This window comes from Mustela nigripes, chromosome X (genome assembly GCF_022355385.1).
Source record: "Mustela nigripes isolate SB6536 chromosome X, MUSNIG.SB6536, whole genome shotgun sequence".
Taxonomy (NCBI): Eukaryota; Metazoa; Chordata; class Mammalia; order Carnivora; family Mustelidae; genus Mustela; species Mustela nigripes.
Window position 1 is genome coordinate 81,033,083 of NC_081575.1, and position 17,027 is coordinate 81,050,109.

The following is a 17,027-nucleotide window of genomic DNA, read 5'->3' on the forward strand; positions in this document are numbered from 1 at the left end:
AGATCCCAGGGTCCTGGGTTTGAGCCCCACATGAGGCTCCCTGCTCAGCAGGGAACCTGCTTTACCCTCTCCTTCCACCCCTCCCCTGCTCATGCGAGCTCGCGCTCTCTAGCTCTCAGTCAAATAAACTAAATTAAAAAAAAAAAAAAAAAATTGTCGCCGGTTAATACAATATCTAATACCTTTCATCAGACATTTGAGGTAATTGTTGATTTGACGGGGTGGGGGGGGATGTGATTCATAGCCTAACTTCCTCTGCTACCTCTCCAGCTCTGACACAAAATACTTCTATGTACTTATACAAGGAAAGCAAAAGGCCTAGAAAATTAAGTTGTACCTCGAACTTAGCCAGACTGACACTAAACCCTCGGTTTTGTAAAGGGACGCCACGCAAGTAGTAGGAAACAGAACAAACAAAACACGCCACAAAACAAAACACGGATGACGGCCCCAAGAAGTGACTAACCGCCTCGGAAAAACTTTCCTCAGAGCAACTGCCTCAGGAAAAACCGTCTCCGCAGATGGCCGCCATCCGACCCCACCATTCTCCCCAGCAGGGGGAGCTAACGGATCAGCGCTTTGTTCAGTCAGACTAGAAACCACCAGATGGGGCCAAAAGATCAAAATAAGTACCCCCTAGCCATTTCTTTTTCTCCGGAAATTTGTCTTCGGACCCTAGAAGAAAGAAAAAGGGTATCACTCTGCGCACGCGCATGTACATCCACCTCCAAAATGATGGAAGTGGGTAGTACCTCATCTAGCCGGAACCACCAACCCCCCCCCGCAAACCCCCATCACCCCACTCCCCACCCCGTGATCCAGCCCCCCATTGATGAAATTCAGATTAAAATAGCACCCATTTCTGAAGGCCTAATAAGAATTAAATGAGAACACAGCAACGGGTAAATTTTCAGGTGCCACTCCAGACCCACAGAATAAAAAACTCCGGGATGGAGCCCAGCTGTTTTCACAAGTTCTCCAGGTGGTTCTAAGGCACACTCAAGTGTGGGAAGTGTTGCTTTCAGGTGTAGACTGCCCACTGAAATATTAGATTCCAGGACTCCATGGCTTCTGAACTGTTTGCTGCCTGAAATTCCAAAAACTGTTATTTATTTGTTCCTTGAGCCAATTTGTTTGCTGAATATTGTGGCAGATACAATGACAGAGAAACTGCCCGCCAGTCTTTCCACGCAGGTGATCCAGGGATAGGAAAAGTTAATTAACTCTACCAGGCCAGATCTACTAAACGTCAGATGAATTATACAGACAAGAAGCAAATGTTCTAGGAAATCAGAGGAGGGAAATTTCCCAATTATAAGAGGGAGGAGCCTGACTAGAAATGGCCACTGCCAAGCCAAGCCCACCATTCACAAATAGCTATTAAGTCATTTTCTGCAACAAGGCAATAGAACAGACCTTAGCTGCCCAATTAAGTCTCTGCCTAAACGGAAACCCCAACATTATCTAAGAGTCCTCTTTTCTTTAACAGCTTCCCTCTGGAATTAAAAAAAAAGAGAGAGAATATTTATAGCATTTTCAAGTCCTTTATTTTCTCCCTCCACTGCTTCAATCACTCATAGAAAAGGCCAGACAGATACGCACAATACAGACATAATATAAATACTTGACCGAAGTAATTATGCAGCACCACTGCCAGGATGTCCAGAATAGCTATCTAATTTTTCTCTTTAGCATGGTTGCATGAAGCTGCTCTAAATGACATTGTGTATTTTCATACTGGAAAATAATTCAGGAAAAAAAAAAGAATTGGAGCTCCCATTTGTATTGGTCCACAATAGATAATGTCTGTTAATCACTGGTATCACCCTACCTCTTCCAAATGGTCATGGTGTCATCCCATAAACTAAATTATGCAGCCTAATCTGGGCCTGGAAGATATTTAGTGAGACTAACAGGCAGACAGTGATTTCATGAAGGCTGATAGTTCAGCACATTTAAATTTCATTTTGCCATTATTCATAACAATTACATTACAAAAACAGGTCCCATTTTTATTATCTTAATAGCTCTTTCAAACCAAATGTAAACTAAAAGCATAGTTAAAGTATTGATTTGTACAATTATCCACAAGTTTGTATGGAAGAGATGTTCGGGTAGAATAAACAAAGTTAGAAAATGGATGATAATGGTTCAAAAAAAGCTATGTTTAACATGTTTATGTTTGCCTCTTAAAGGCTAATCTGAGTGCATAGTACTTCACACATATTCACACACTAACATGGCATATTCCTTTTGATTCTCTGAACATCCTTCTTCCCACCCATCTGTTCCCACCTCTCGTCAGTATAGGCTGGTCTGAGAATCTCAGCAGTTTACGAAAAAGAAGAGGCAGAGGATATACTGTAGCCTATGACTGAGCCTCCTCACGTTTTTGTTATTGGTTTCCCATCCAAATGCTGCTCTTGTTTGCTCCTGGTTAGCCTCCAGGATGACAGGATTGGGGCGCCATGGGACAGGGCTCTAATCATCCATAATAGTTCTCTTTCTGTCATTCAGGGGATTTGGTAAAACGTTTTCCAGGCCCAGAGCATAGTCATAGTTGTTCCCTTCTGGGCTGGGAGACATAGAGGCTTTTTGTTTTTTAATCTTAGGGGTATAAATTCTTGTGCTTGGAGAATAAATGCATGTTTTCTTTCTTTGCTTCTTATTCTACAGACATGAGCCAGGTTTTTCTTTAATTGTCAAAAGTTCTTGACAAAAAGGTAATATAGGAAAAACAAGTCTTGTGTAATATATTTTAGCTCATTGCCACCAACAAAGACCCCCTTCTTGACCTAAAGTTATTTTTTAATAAAAATTGTATATATATAAGGTATACAACGTGACGATTTGATATAGTCAGGCTCCTCTGAGACTTCTCAACTAGGCCGCAACCTTGGCATACAGAACTGCAACTTTGGGCACAAACAATATCATCCTTTTCCTACATTAAGAGACTTGAACAAACACTAACACTAGTTTCTATCAGCTCAAGGCCATGTCCCTAAAATGATGACCCCAGCCTCCTTAATAGGTCTGCCTAAGAAAGTTCAACATTACCAGAAGAATTTACTGCTTGTTTCAGCCAAAACCTGATTATAGGCTCCTGACCTCCCTTTTCTTAGAACATTTACTTTAGAAAACCTATCATTGTAAATCCTTTCTCCGTTCCTTGAGATGTATCTTATACAACCCAGAAATGTTTTTCTCAAGGACCTGGGAGCCATCCCTTTGAAATATAATTATCAAGAAAGAAGGACCCCAGTCTCTTAATCTCCATGAAAGGGTAGGAGCCTAACTTTGATCAGTTTGCACACACAGTTGCCCGAAACACACTGATCACCCCTACCCAAACACACACACATACATACACACATTTAAAACCTCAGCAGTTTTTCCTTTAGCACATCCCAGCATTTAAAAAGCCTTCTGCTTCTTCTTTCAGTGGAGTTGAGCTCTGTTCATTGGAAGACTCTCTTCCTGGGCACCTGGGTGGCTCAGTCAGTTAAGCATCTGCCTTTTTCTCATGTCGTGATCCCAGGGTCCTGAGATTGAGCCCACATCAGGGGTCCCTGCTCTGCAGGTAGTCTGCTTCTACCTCTGCCCCTCTCCCTGCTCGTACTCTCAATCTCTCTCTCTCACACGCTCTCTCTCTCTTACTCACTCTCTCAAATAAATAAAATCCTTTGTTAAAAAAGGAAGACTCTCCTCCTTACTGCAATTGAATAAAATCTGTCTTGCCACTTCTAAAAAATGTCTAGCTCTGTTTCTCTTTGATGCCATGAGCTAACAAGATCAAAATTGTACAGCACGGTTAAGACATGCAATCTCAGGGGTAACACGGGAAAGAAGAAATTGAAGTAGACCAAGAATACAAAACTATTATTTAGGGGATCATCCCAACTTATTTTTAATTCAGATGCTTTTATTGTCATGCATGAGGTTAAAGTGGAAATACGTAGAGGAAGGAGAAGCAGAAGACAAGTGTTAGGCACAGTGTGAGCTATTTTGTGATGGGCTAATGTTTCCAAACTGGGGCAAAATTAAAGGCATCTCAAAGTCTAATGGATAATCCTCTAAAGAATACAGTAGCCAGCAATCCAGTACTGGCCATATAATGATAAAGTATAAGTGGGGCTTAGGTCCTTTCATAGCTTAAAAAAGTCTGTGCAAGGCTAGCCTTGTCCCAAGTAGATTGGCCTTTTTTTCTGGGATAATTATGTCTCATGATGAAGACTATAGCTTGCTGGACCACTTAGACATCCAGAATCCTAAGAATGGAGCCCCCAACTTTGTGTTGTCACTGTTCTCTATAGAAACAGTGATGTCATGAAGTAGAAATTCTAGTACCAGCTGGCAGTGAAGGCTTTAGCAGGGTATGGAGGGTTGAGCAAAGAAGCAACATCTTGGGTCAGACTGGAAGGGTCATCACAGCATCCCAATTAACAAGAAGAAAATCATTCCAAGGTCCTACAAAATATCTTACTCTGATACTACAAAGGTAGGGGCATCTTCTGACTTCTTTTTGACTAGCTAAGGGGATATCTTGATAGTGAGGTGAAACTTGGTATTTTTGCTTTTATTCAGGATAACCAGATAGGTCTTTACCATTTTTTCTGTCTTTACTTAAATCCAAAGATCTCTTGCTGCATAACTCTGACTCTAGTGGGAAACCCAAAGAGAAATAAGCTAAGATGGGAAAATTAGTACTGTCTTATTCATAAAGGCTTGTGGTAATTCTGTATGTGAAAAATACAGACCCCCACCAAACCAGTAACTAACAATGATTAGATTGTTTGAAAACAAGAAGATGATAGAGAAAGGAAGTCTCAAGGGACTTCCCCCTCCACAAAATGGAGAAAATGTGAAATAAATATGTGTACCCTCCCAGAGAGAACATAAAAGTGTTGTTGTACAGCAGACAGACGGATGTGCTTTTGACGTGAAGGGCTACTGAGTTTGCCAGAAGGCCACGCCTTTGCTGAGGTTGCTAGTTTCAGGCATTGTGACCCAACAAACTCCCTTGTCATATGCCAGGGTCAGAGACAGCAGGGATAAGCCTGGCCCATCAGTCTCGTCCAACAGCTGACGGGGGTGGCAGCCAGCTGCAGGTGCCCAAGAACTTGGCACTGCCCAGTTCCATCTAAAGGGGCACATCTCCCTTCTTGGTGGCACAGTTTCAAACAAAAGTCTAAAATAACTTCATTATTAAGGTAATGAGTTCGCAAACTTATTTTTTTTTTTTAATTCTTTAGGATTTGGACTGAGGTTGTATCCAAATCATATGAGGGACCTCTATGACTCCTCTTCTTTTTTTCTAGGCTAGTTATCTCTAGCATTAAAAAAAAAGAAAAGAAAAACTCTTTCTTCTAAATGGGTATGAGAAGTCCTTTCCTAAAATTTTTTCAGGAAAATGTAGACATTATTGAAGGAAGAACCCAAGAAGATCTGTGGGAGAGGGGGAATGGCAAAGAGTAGAAATGTAGTACTATGTGAAAAGATGACCATCAGAGGATAGATGTTATCAAAATGTGGAGAGGGAGAGGGAGAGGGAGGGAAGGAAGGAGGGGAGGAGGAGGGAATCGGAGAGGGAGGGAGTGAGGAGAGGGGGGAAAAGAGAGGGAAGGAGGGGGAATGGAAGAAAAGAGAGAGGGAAAAGGAGGGAAGAAGGGAGGAAGAAAGGAGAGAGGGAGGGAGGGGGAATGAAAGAAGGGAAAGCGGTGGAAAGGAGGGAAGGGGGGCATGGAGGGGGGAAGAGAGGGAGGGGGGAATGGAAGAGGAGAGAGAGGGGAAAATGGAGGGAAGGAGGGGGAGAGAGAAGGGAGGAGGAGGAAAGGAGAGGAGGGAGGGAGGGGGAACGGAGGAAAGGGAGAGAGGGAGAGAGGGAACTAGAGGTTAAAAGGGGTGTCAATTTTGAAGGAAGTTGGGGGGAAGGAATCCAACAGCCCTCTAATAATTTAGCAAAACAGGTTTCTCTTGTTAAATTTTAAAATGAAATCAAATTGAAGCCCCAGAAACTGAAACAATTCTCCCGAGTTCTTAACTGTATCTTCCTGAACATAGATCTGAGGTCTTACATTGCAAAACCTTTGTCTATGACATCAGGGTTTGGCCTTCCCTCAGACATTTTTCTCTTGGTTATATTTATATCTATTGGATTTTCCCAACATTCAGAAACTTGTTCTATATGTTGGAATCTTATATGTTGTTTTGATAAGAAGGGCTATTTATTCACTGTACTAGTATTGACCCTAGTCTCTTCCAATGGCCTTATGTAATAAGTATTAGAGCAATTTACCCAATTTCACTTTCTTTAATGTAATAAGAAAGATTCTGGTTGAACTGGAGTTAACGAAGATTCAGTTAAAAAGGATGAGGTAAGCTTTATTCTTTGTGGTACCTGAGTGAGTAAACAAAAGTGGAGACAGATGAGATTTAGTGAGTATGGGTAGAAGTAAGTCATTAAATTTAATTCCCACAGTCTCTAGACCTTTTGGTTTGCTTCCCAACCTGCCATTTTTCCTGACTGGCTTTCTCACAAGTGATACTCCCATGATTCCATATACTTGGTGTGAGGACTTTAAACTAACAGAGACTATGGATTGTGCTAAAAGATAATCAAGTTCAAACATTTCATAGTGTCCTTCCCCTTTTGCTCACCCCCACCAATCCCTAGCTGAAACTGAAACACAGAGATGGGTTTCAGGAAGCCCTTTGGAAATTCTTATCCAAACTCAGCCAGTCTCTAAAAACTAACCATATATATATTCAGATCTCTTTCCTTTCTCTTTACAGATGTCTGATGATATTGACTGGTTACACAGCCGCAGGGGCGTGTGCAAGGTAGATCTCTACAGCCCAACAGGACAGCAAGATCAGGACCGGAAAGTGGTAAGATACAAAATTACCCCTACCGAGGAGTGGAAAGGATCCTCATGTGAGTATAGATATCCTGGAGCTCAGGATAGATTAATGGAGAGCAATACTGTGATGTCTCCAAGCAACCAAGCTCAAGGAGGTCTGTGAGAGGATCAGTGTGCTTTATACATCACACAAGGATGAATTAAGGGAGAGGCAGGACCGGATGTGATGTAGAGGACCTGGGGAGGGAGAGCTAGAGGGGAGCTTGTGGGGGGGAGGGAGGAGTGGTGGTTACCTAGTTACCAGCCCTTATTACCTAACTAACCCTTCTGAAGTCACAATGTCACCTAGCTACCAGTAAGTTACACTAAAGTGGGACTCCCTCAGGAGGACAAAATACTTCATGCTCTGTTTCCAAAATTTTGAGTGATTTACATAGTACCTCACATTTTTTATCATGTTCAAGTGCCACTCATACCATGATTTACTTAATATGTATTTTTGCAATGTTTTTAAAATAAATTTAAAATTCAAATACATTTAAAAATTACCATCACCCTAAGTAGTATCGTCTGCAATACCACAGGTCTGACGTTTTAGGACATATTTTCCAAATAAACAACAACAAATGCACCTATTAAATATATCTATTTATGTACCACTGGAAATATTCTCTATCATCCGTAGTAAAAATACCACACTTTGGGAACACTATAGCAGAAAGGTCTCTAAACTGGGAGGCAGGGGAATCAACTTCTAATGAAATTCCACCTCTGAGTTTGTGTCAGTTGGGCAAGCCACCTCTCTTCTTAGGTTTCTCAATATATATGGGTATTATATTTTGGGCCTCTCTCTGACAGGTAGGTATTCTCATTAAGGAGATAAAGTAATGCTAAGATTCTGTCTGCCTTATAATAATCATATTAACATTTATTGAGTTCTTACTATGCACAGGCACTCTGCTAAAAGCTTTACATTCAGTATCTCAATCAGTCCTCACAACCCTTTAAGGTAGGTACTGCCATCTCCCAGAAAGAAATTACAGTCTTTAGAGTTTCTCTAAATTCACTCCTAATTTGATGCAGATATGCTTTGTTGACGTGTCCACCCTGAATGTGGAAGATAAAGATTGCAAGGTGGGTATTCTCTGCTCCCCTCACTTGGAATGGATGGGAAACCGCTGAGAAGGGTCATTAGAGACAGCATGAGGAGAGGGAAAGGTTGTGGCAGAGAACAGAAAGGTGAAGGAGCCTCAAGTGGAAAGCCACTGTTCTTGGAAGCCCAGGGTCTCTGGTTCAGAATTTATTGTCACTCTTGGTACCAAGTCTCATTTTAGAAGCCACTTAATTTGTTGGTAGGGCTAAAAGAAAGCATGGAAAATTGCATATCAGAGAAGTGAAATTTAAAAAAAAAAAAAAACCCTGTCCAAGAGTTTGATGATTAATGAGATACGGTTCCTGAGACTGACAGTTTTACAGTTTTGTGAATACCTTCAGTGAGGCTGGGGCAAGGGGAATAGTAATTTGTGGTGGGAACTCTATCATTCTTCAAAGACTAGCTAGGGGTGCCTAGGTGGCTCAGTGAGTTAAGCCTCTGCCTTCAGCTTGGGTCATGATCTCGGGATCCTGGGATCAAGCCCCACGTTGGGCGCTCTGCTCAGCAGGGAGCCTGCTTCCTCCTCTCTCTCTCTCTGCCTGCCTCTCTGCGTACTTGTAATCGCTGCCTGTCAAATATATAAATAAAATCTTAAAAAAAAAAAAAAAAGACTAGCCAGCATCACAGTCCTACCTCTCCTTCAGAAAGAAGAGGGATAATAGGGGACATAATACTCATACTTTGAAGTGGTAGCCTAGGAGGGTGGCCTAGAGAAATCTCAAAAACCAACTGTTCATAAAAATCTTACCCCTTAATTCCATAGGATGCTGCTGGTTCCAGTTCGGAAGGTGACTTGAACTTGGGAAACCTGGAAGAAAAAGAGATTATTGTGATCAAGGATACCGAGAAGCAAGACCAGTCTAAGGTATACTTAGCCTCTGACCTCACCCTTTCTAATTCTCAGAGCCCAGTGCTGAGTCTGAGGAGTCTGGTTCAGAGATGGTAAGATAACTAAGATAACAGGCCCATAGATTTGAACACTATGACATTCTAGAGAACACAGTCTGAAGCTGAGAGTCATGGTAAGTTCAATACCTGGGTATCTAACAATGACACTAATCACAGAGGCTCAGAATACCCATTCCTGATTTCAGGGCCCTACTCCAAATATAATATAGCTATTCTTATCCTAATAAAGATACAGGCTTATAAGCAGGATCTTTTGCAATGTTCTTTGCTGGCCTGTAATAGACTTGTATGCCCTGTGTTGCCTGGAGACCAAGAAGGAAGAATGACAATATGGAGCAGAGAGAAGCCACAATGATGAAAAACTATAGTTGCCTCATTCCTACCCTGTTGTCTAAGAGATTACCTAGGTTGTTGGGTACCATAAAATTAGAACCAATTACACTTGCATGCCACTGTCACATACAGAATCCTTTTGTTTTTGTGTAAGTATTCTTAATTATATCTGTTAGGCTCCTGGTTTGGGGTAGGTATTAAAGCACATGAGAAGTCACCCCACAGTCCTACAAGCCTGGAGTGGCTGGTATTGGAACAGGATCTTTTGCTTTAGTGAAAAAGAGTCAAGCATTTCTTGTTCTGTCTTCCTGGGCTCATAATGACAAACAACATCTCTGGCCCCAGACACATTTGGAATAATGAGAGTGGGCTCTAAGGAAGGAAAAGCCATTTACCAAATACTCTCTAGTTTTGGGTTCAGTTGGGGGTGGTCAACTCCATTTTGGAGACTCAAGAAAGGGATAAATTATACCTGGTGTTTATTTTTAAAAGAGCAGTCCATATTTCCTGCACACAAGGCAGATATCCTTGATTGTATCAAGCCCATTCACAAAAATTTGACCTTCTCATGACCTCATGTTTCCAGGAATTCTATGAAAAGACAGGAGATGAAGCACTGGAAGGGTCAAAGAGGCCAATGACACTTAGTGCTGAGTAGAAGTTGTGTACAATACATCTACACATCTCCAGACAGGGGCACACACAGTCACAAACATACAAATCTATACAAAGTGACATGCACATCGATACATACATTTACATACATTAACAAAAATAATTTATACAAGCAAAGACATATGCGTGTTTCACTACATGTGACATTGACAAACACACAAGTACTAATATAATAAACTTAGATACATTGACTTATTGATAAACAATGACTGACGTACATACACAGAGATACTCAGGTATACAGCAAGATACCTTCACATGCCCACATACGACACATGTAAACATCCATATATATACCCATGCACACCATGCACAAACATATACTCACACACCCATAGCCTTTGATCAAAACACACTAATCGTACAGACTCAGGTATAGGCATACACACTTACAAATATACTTCATGTTGATACACACAGAAACTTAAACAAAATGATAGAAAGTCACTAACTCTTGTTTGTATGCACTGATACACACACTGACAAAATGCAGTAACATCCCCACTCACATACTCACACACAAACTCAAATGCGGGGGTGGGGGCAATGCTGACACACATTCTCAAGCACGGACACAGCATATAAATATAACATAAGGGGTGCCTGGGTGGCTCAGTGGGTTATAGCCTCTGCCTTTGACTCAGGTCATGATCCCAGGATCCTGGGATCAAGCCCCACATCAGGCTCTCTGCTCAGCAGGGAGCCTGCTTCCCCCTCTCTCTCTGCCTGCCTCTCTACTTGTGATCTCTGTCAAACAAATAAATAAAATCTTAAAAAATAATAATAAAAATTTAAAAATAAATATAACATAAATGACACCCAATTTATTGATAGATTACACAGTCATTATACAATCACCTATTTACACATGCAATTCATATTTTAACATACACATGTATTAATATATTATACATTAATGTTTATTAATGAATCTGTATGTTAATATGTGAATGCATGCTCTAATATATACAAATGCATTTATAGCTGCATGATACATGCTACTGAATTTCTATCATAAATATATGCACATTGTTTCCAATCAACCCTTGTTTATTTGTATATTCTCAGACACACTGACATACACCCTCTCATGGTTACAACCCCACACACGTATGAAATGTATGCGCCAACATGTACATGTTGGCTTGTACAGTAGGCAATGAGTATTGATGTCAGCATATTATTACATATGCTTACACACACTCACACATGGACACTGACATACACATGTACACAGACACATTTTCTCATTTCACAAAACAGACTGACACATTGACTTCTGTTGAGATATTCACACTTACAAATTGCTGTATTGATATGCACATGCACACAGTGGATACAAGGATACATTTTTGACACATTAAGAACACATATGCAGATGAAATTGACAAATATATTGATAACTCTTAAATATAGTTAAGTGCACAAATGCATATACTCTGAGATTTTGCTGCTGCCCCTTGTGTTTGAATGTGTATTAATGGTTATAATTGTATGTTCCTGTGCAAATTCTAAAGACCAAATCCCTAATCTGGGCAGTTTCGAAGATGTATCTTCTAAATAAAATAAGGGAAAGAAGTACCCTACCCAAACTCTTATGGATAGGTGTTCTTCTTTTTTTAGACGGAGGGATCTGTATGCCTTTTCAAACAAGCTCCCTCTGATCCCATAAGCGTCCTCAATTGGCTTCTCAATGACCTCCAGAAGTATGCTTTGGGTTTTCAACATGCACTGAGCCCCTCAGCCTCTAGCTGTAAACATAAAGTAGGAGACACAGAAGGCGAATATCACAAATTACCCTCTGGGAACTGCTACAGTGTCTATGCCGATCAACTGAACATGAATTATATGACCAATGGACCTCAATGCCTACATCTAGAAATGGCAGCTGCCAAAAACACCAACAATAACCAGAGCCCTTCCACTCCTCCAGCCAAATCTCCTAGCACTCAGAGGACAGTGATTTCCCCTGATGGTGAATGTTCTATGGATGACCTTTCCTTCTATGTCAACCGATTATCTTCTCTGGTAATCCAGATGGCCCGTAAGGAGATCAAGGAGAAGTTGGAAGGTGGAAGCAAATGCCTCCACCATTCTCTCTACCCATCCCCTGGGGACAAAGGGAAAAACAGCCCCCGCAGTGCTGTGAGCAAGATTGCTTCTGAAATGGCCCATGATGCTGTAGAATTGACCTCAGCAGAAATGCGGGGCACTGGGGAGGAGGGCAGGGAAGGTGGCCGGAAAACCTTTCTGTATGGTGAATTATCCAACAAGAACAAGGTTGGGGACAAACAGATGTGCCAAAGAGATAGTAAAGAATTTGCAGATTCTATCAGCAAAGGGCTCATGGTTTATGCCAATCAGGTGGCATCTGACATGATGGTCTCTGTTATGAAGACCTTGAAAGTACATAGTTCTGGGAAGCCAATTCCAGCCTGTGTGGTCTTGAAGAGGGTGCTGTTAAAACACACCAAAGAAATTGTGTCTGATTTGATTGACTCCTGCATGAAGAACCTGCATAACATCACAGGGGTCCTGATGACCGACTCGGACTTTGTCTCCGCTGTCAAGAGGAATCTGTTCAACCATGGAAAACAAAATGCTGCAGATATCATGGAGGCTATGCTGAAGCGTCTGGTCAGTGCTCTTCTTGGCGAGAAGAAGGAGACTAAAACTCAGAGTCTGTCATATGCATCCTTGAAAGCTGGGTCCCAAGATCCCAAATGCAAGAACCAAAGTCTTGAATTCTCAGCCATGAAAGCCGAGATGAAGGGAAAGGACAAAGGCAAAATGAAACCAGAGCAGTGCAAGTCGTTGACCAGCGCCGAGAAAGTCAGTGAACACATCCTCAAGGAGAGCCTGACCATGTGGAACCAAAAGCAAGGAAACCAAGGCAAGATGCCTAGCAAAGTATGCACCAATAAAGAGGAAAAAAGAGAGAAGATCAGTCCTTCCACGGATTCACTGGCAAAAGACTTGATTGTGTCTGCCCTTATGTTGATCCAATACCATCTGACCCAGCAGGCCAAAGGCAAAGACACATTTGAAGAAGAGTGTCCTGGTTCTGCCACGGGCTATATGACTCAGAGTGCCCAATACGAAAAGTCTGGAAGTGGCCAAAGTGCAAAGGCACTTTCAATGAAACATCTAGAATCTCGTGGAACTCCAGGACCATCTACCTCCCTGAAGGAAAATCAACAGCTGGACTCTCAGAAGCTGGATATGTCAAACATCGTTTTAATGCTGATTCAGAAGCTGCTTAATGAGAGCCCCTTCAACTGTGATGATCTATGTGAAGGTGAGAACAAGCGTTCTGAGCCCAGGACAAACAAAGCAGCTTCCGTGTCCAAGAGGCCTGACAGAGGGGAAGAACAATGCCAGGAAAATCAAGAACTTGACTTTATCAGTGGGATGAAGCAAGTGAACCGCCAGTTTATAGATCAACTGGTAGAATCCGTGATGAAGTTGTGCCTTATCATGGCTAAGTATAGTAATAACGGGGCAGCCCTTGCTGAGCTGGAAGAACAAGCAGCCTTGGCAAACAACTCCAATTACCAGCCTGGTGGCTCCAGATGTAGTCATGATGCTGCGATGTCACAGAACCATCAAGACTCTCCTGGGCCTGAAGTTATAGTTAATAATCAGTGCTCAACAAGCAGCTTGCAGAAGCAGCTCCAGGCTGTCCTGCAGTGGATTGCAGCCTCCCAGTTTAACGTGCCCATGCTCTACTTCATGGGAGATGATGATGGACAACTGGAGAAGGTAAGCAACGCAACAGGTGCAAGAAAAGAGGGTTGGGATGGGCAGGGAGAGGGAGACAGCATTGTACTTAAAGCCCGAGAGTAGTCTGATTTTTTCCCAAGCCGCCTCTTTACTGTGCACTTCACAAACTGCTTGCACTTCATAAAAAGACAAAGTGGTGAACCATTAACTGAGTGGGGCTCTGGATACCTCAAGGTCTGTGCATTTCCAAGAGGAGGAGTGAGGTTAGCTCACTGAATCGGTGATCCTTTCAACAAACTATTCGGTAACACATCAGGGAGCAGTGTTTAAGTTTTACGTTTTGAGTTTGAAGGCCCTCAGGATTGGAGAGAGGGGAAAAAAAAAGAAAAAAGGGGAGCTCTTCCCCAAAGACATGCATCCTACAAGTGCCCCAAGAGTACCTTGCCTCCTTAAACTTTTTGTCCTAGGCACCTCACTAGCTTTGCCCTAGTCCTGGCCTTGCCTTCCAGTTTCACAAAGGTCAGCATTCATGCACATACAAGTTCTCTCTTCTCGCCTCCCTCTTTCTCTCTCTCTCTCACACACACACACCACAACCGTGTTCTCTACATCAGATAGAGTTAAGAGAAATAAAATACTGAACCAGATTATTTTTAGTTCAGGACCAGGAGATTGTCATTACTTCCCACCTCATACTTTTTTAGGGAAGCTGGGGAATGGCAACCCCTAACCTTGAGCTAGCAATTATCACAGACTAACTGAACAATCTAACACGTCTGAGAAGTGTTTGGTGAACACATTTGATTCCAGAGTTTTTCTAAAGCTCAAAAAGTCCAGTGGCATCTGGAACTGTGTCCTTAGAGAAGGGACAAGGGGAAAGAAAAGCCAGGTCAAGAGCGTGAAGTCCTGGATCTGTGTCGGGCTTTACTCTAATCTTAGAAGCCTGGGTAGGAAGATGACAGGGGAGGGCCCACTTGATCCAACTGGTTCCCTTCTCCAAAAGCATCACGTGACTCAAAGCTACCTCTGGCTCTCTCCACAGCTTCCTGAAGTTTCAGCTAAGGCAGCAGAGAAGGGGTACAGTGTAGGGGATCTTCTTCAAGAGGTCATGAAGTTCGCCAAGGAGCGACAACTGGACGAAGCCGTGGGAAACATGGCTAGGAAACAACTGCTAGACTGGCTGCTCACTAATCTGTGAGCTAACAACTCCTTTGACTCCCCTCCATTTACTCCCCCTAGCAGCATTCCATCCCAGCCTGAATGCCCCCACCCATCAGGCCAGTGAACTGCATACCACACGACTGTATTTCCTAATACATCTGAGCAGTTGGACTGTGCAAATACAGGGGGTCCAAAAGCTGGGCAAGAACACGAATTAAAAAAATTTAAAAAAGAGTTGTTTTCTTGATCAGATTGATTGGCAGCAAGGGTGGAGAATGGGTTGAATTCCAAGGACTGTGTCCTTGGACTTGTGTCCAGATCTCACCCTGGGTTCTTTTCTGAGCACCCAAGACACAGGCATATATGTCCCAAGTCCCTAAGTAATCTGGTTTGTACAGATGATCTCAGCTGACAAACTCTTTAGAGTTTTGCCACCTGTGGCCTCCCTGTTTCTCTCAGAATTGCTTGCCTAACTTGATACTTCCCCTTCTAATCCCAAGGATGTAGCCTTCTTGGTTTTTATTAAGAGCCTGAAGGTAGGCCATCTTACACGAAATCTAGCTGAAGTAAGTAAGTAAGTATATTACCCATTACCCAGGCAAGGGCGGGGGACATTGCTCCAGCTTGCCTCACACACACCCTCACTGTTCACTGCACATGGATAAATACTACCCAGAACCACAATTGGATCTGAACCTCTTATGTGTGAATAAAGCTTTCTGAGAAGTCATTTACTTCAACTGATGAGATTTCCTTGTCTTCCCTCAGTCTGAGAGAAAATTCTTCTAAGAAAGCTAGAGGATGGTAAATTCACAGTCACCCTATGTGAATCCCAGTGTGTCTTTTTTTTTAAAAAGATCTTATTTATTTATTTGACAGAAATCACAAGTAGGCAGAGAGGCAGGCAGAGAGAGAGAGGAGGAAGCAGGCTCCCTGCTGAGCAAAAAGCCTGATGCGGGGCTCGATCCCAGGACCCTGGGATCATGACCTGAGCCGAAGGCAGAGGCTTTAATCCACTGAGCCACCCAGGCACCCCCCCCCAATGTCTCTTTTTTAAAAAAAGATTTTATTTACTTATTTGACAGACAGAGGTCACAAATAGGCAGAGGGGCAGGCAGAGAGGAGGAAGCAGGCCCCCAGCTGAGCAGAGAGCCCAATGCAGGGCTCAATCCCAGGATCCCAGGACCACAACCCAAAGGCAGGGGCCTTAAACCACTGAGCCACCCAGGCGCCTCCCGATGCCTCTTTTGAGACCAGCACTAAATCCTTAGATTTGAGCATGCCCCTCAGAAGTCAATCATAGTGCTAGAATTTATTGCAAACAAGGTCAAAACAATGGTTTCAGGGATACCTGGATGGCTCAGGTTAAGCTGCCTTCGGCTCAGGTCATGATCCCAGGATCTGAGATGGAGTCTCTCATCGGGCTCCTTGCTCAGCGGGGAGCCTGCTTCTCTCTCCACCTCTGCCTGCCACTCTGCCGGCTTGTGCACGCGCTCGGTCTCTCTCTCTCTCTCTCTCTCTGACAAAATCTTCATTAAAAATTTTTAAAAAACGGTTTCAGAGATGTGGTCCTCTGTCAGCTAGTTTGCTGTGGCACACACTGGTGCCTTTGAGGTGTCATGGCTTCATAGGACCAAACAGAGCATGTGAGATCCTTCTGGATTCAAAAGTCAAAGCTTTTGCCTCTTACTAGTCACATGGCTTTACAAGAGTCACTGAGACCCAGCCTGTTTCCTTACTATGGAAGGGAGGATGCTTTATATGGGGTATCTTGTTATAAATGTAGCTACCTGAAGGAAGCTGTACCCTGCAAAGCCCATCCTGACATAGTTTAAAGTATTCTTGATATGCTTCCAAACTGAAAGCAGGATTGTCTGAGTATGGGACCGAGAGAAGTACTTTTTGGGGGGAGGTAAGCGGCACAGAGGCAAACCTTACCCACTTCTCCACAATGCCTGGACCGGCCAGAAGTAAAGGCAGGCCTCTTCAGAGCAGGACTTTCAGAACTCCCCAACCTGGATAAAAGCTAATCAAACCTTTTCCAGTCACAGCCACACCATGAAAATCTTTGGAGTTGAGCTACCACAGATCCTTTCCTTACTCCTTGAAGAAAATCCTTAATAAACAAATCCTGGGACCAGGGCTGGATTTCTGATGACTCAATCCTCCCTGAGCACAGCTGGGTCCCATAGTAGTTTACTTCCTTGATT

General features: G+C 42.8%; 1 protein-coding gene across 1 annotated transcript; it reads left to right on the forward strand.

Moving 5' to 3' along the window:
• The first annotated feature begins 4,483 nt into the window (after positions 1-4,483).
• On the forward strand, positions 4,484-14,921 carry AKAP4 (A-kinase anchoring protein 4). Its single transcript, XM_059385572.1, has 6 exons — positions 4,484-4,501; positions 6,796-6,891; positions 7,947-7,997; positions 8,780-8,881; positions 11,557-13,695; positions 14,699-14,921. Exons 2-6 carry the CDS (start codon positions 6,796-6,798, stop codon positions 14,852-14,854), a joined length of 2,544 nt encoding a protein of 847 aa, XP_059241555.1. The 5' UTR covers positions 4,484-4,501; the 3' UTR covers positions 14,855-14,921.
• The last annotated feature ends 2,106 nt before the right edge of the window (positions 14,922-17,027 follow it).

Bases quoted from the DNA above. Each gene is read 5' to 3' on its own strand.
- AKAP4 (XM_059385572.1), top strand. From the start codon at position 6,796: ATGTCTGATGATATTGACTGGTTACACAGCCGCAGGGGCGTGTGCAAG. The intron at 6,892-7,946 runs GTAAGATACAAA...AATTTGATGCAG, and splicing joins AAGATCAGGACCGGAAAGTG to ATATGCTTTGTTGACGTGTC. The intron at 8,882-11,556 runs GTATACTTAGCC...TTCTTTTTTTAG, and splicing joins AGAAGCAAGACCAGTCTAAG to ACGGAGGGATCTGTATGCCT.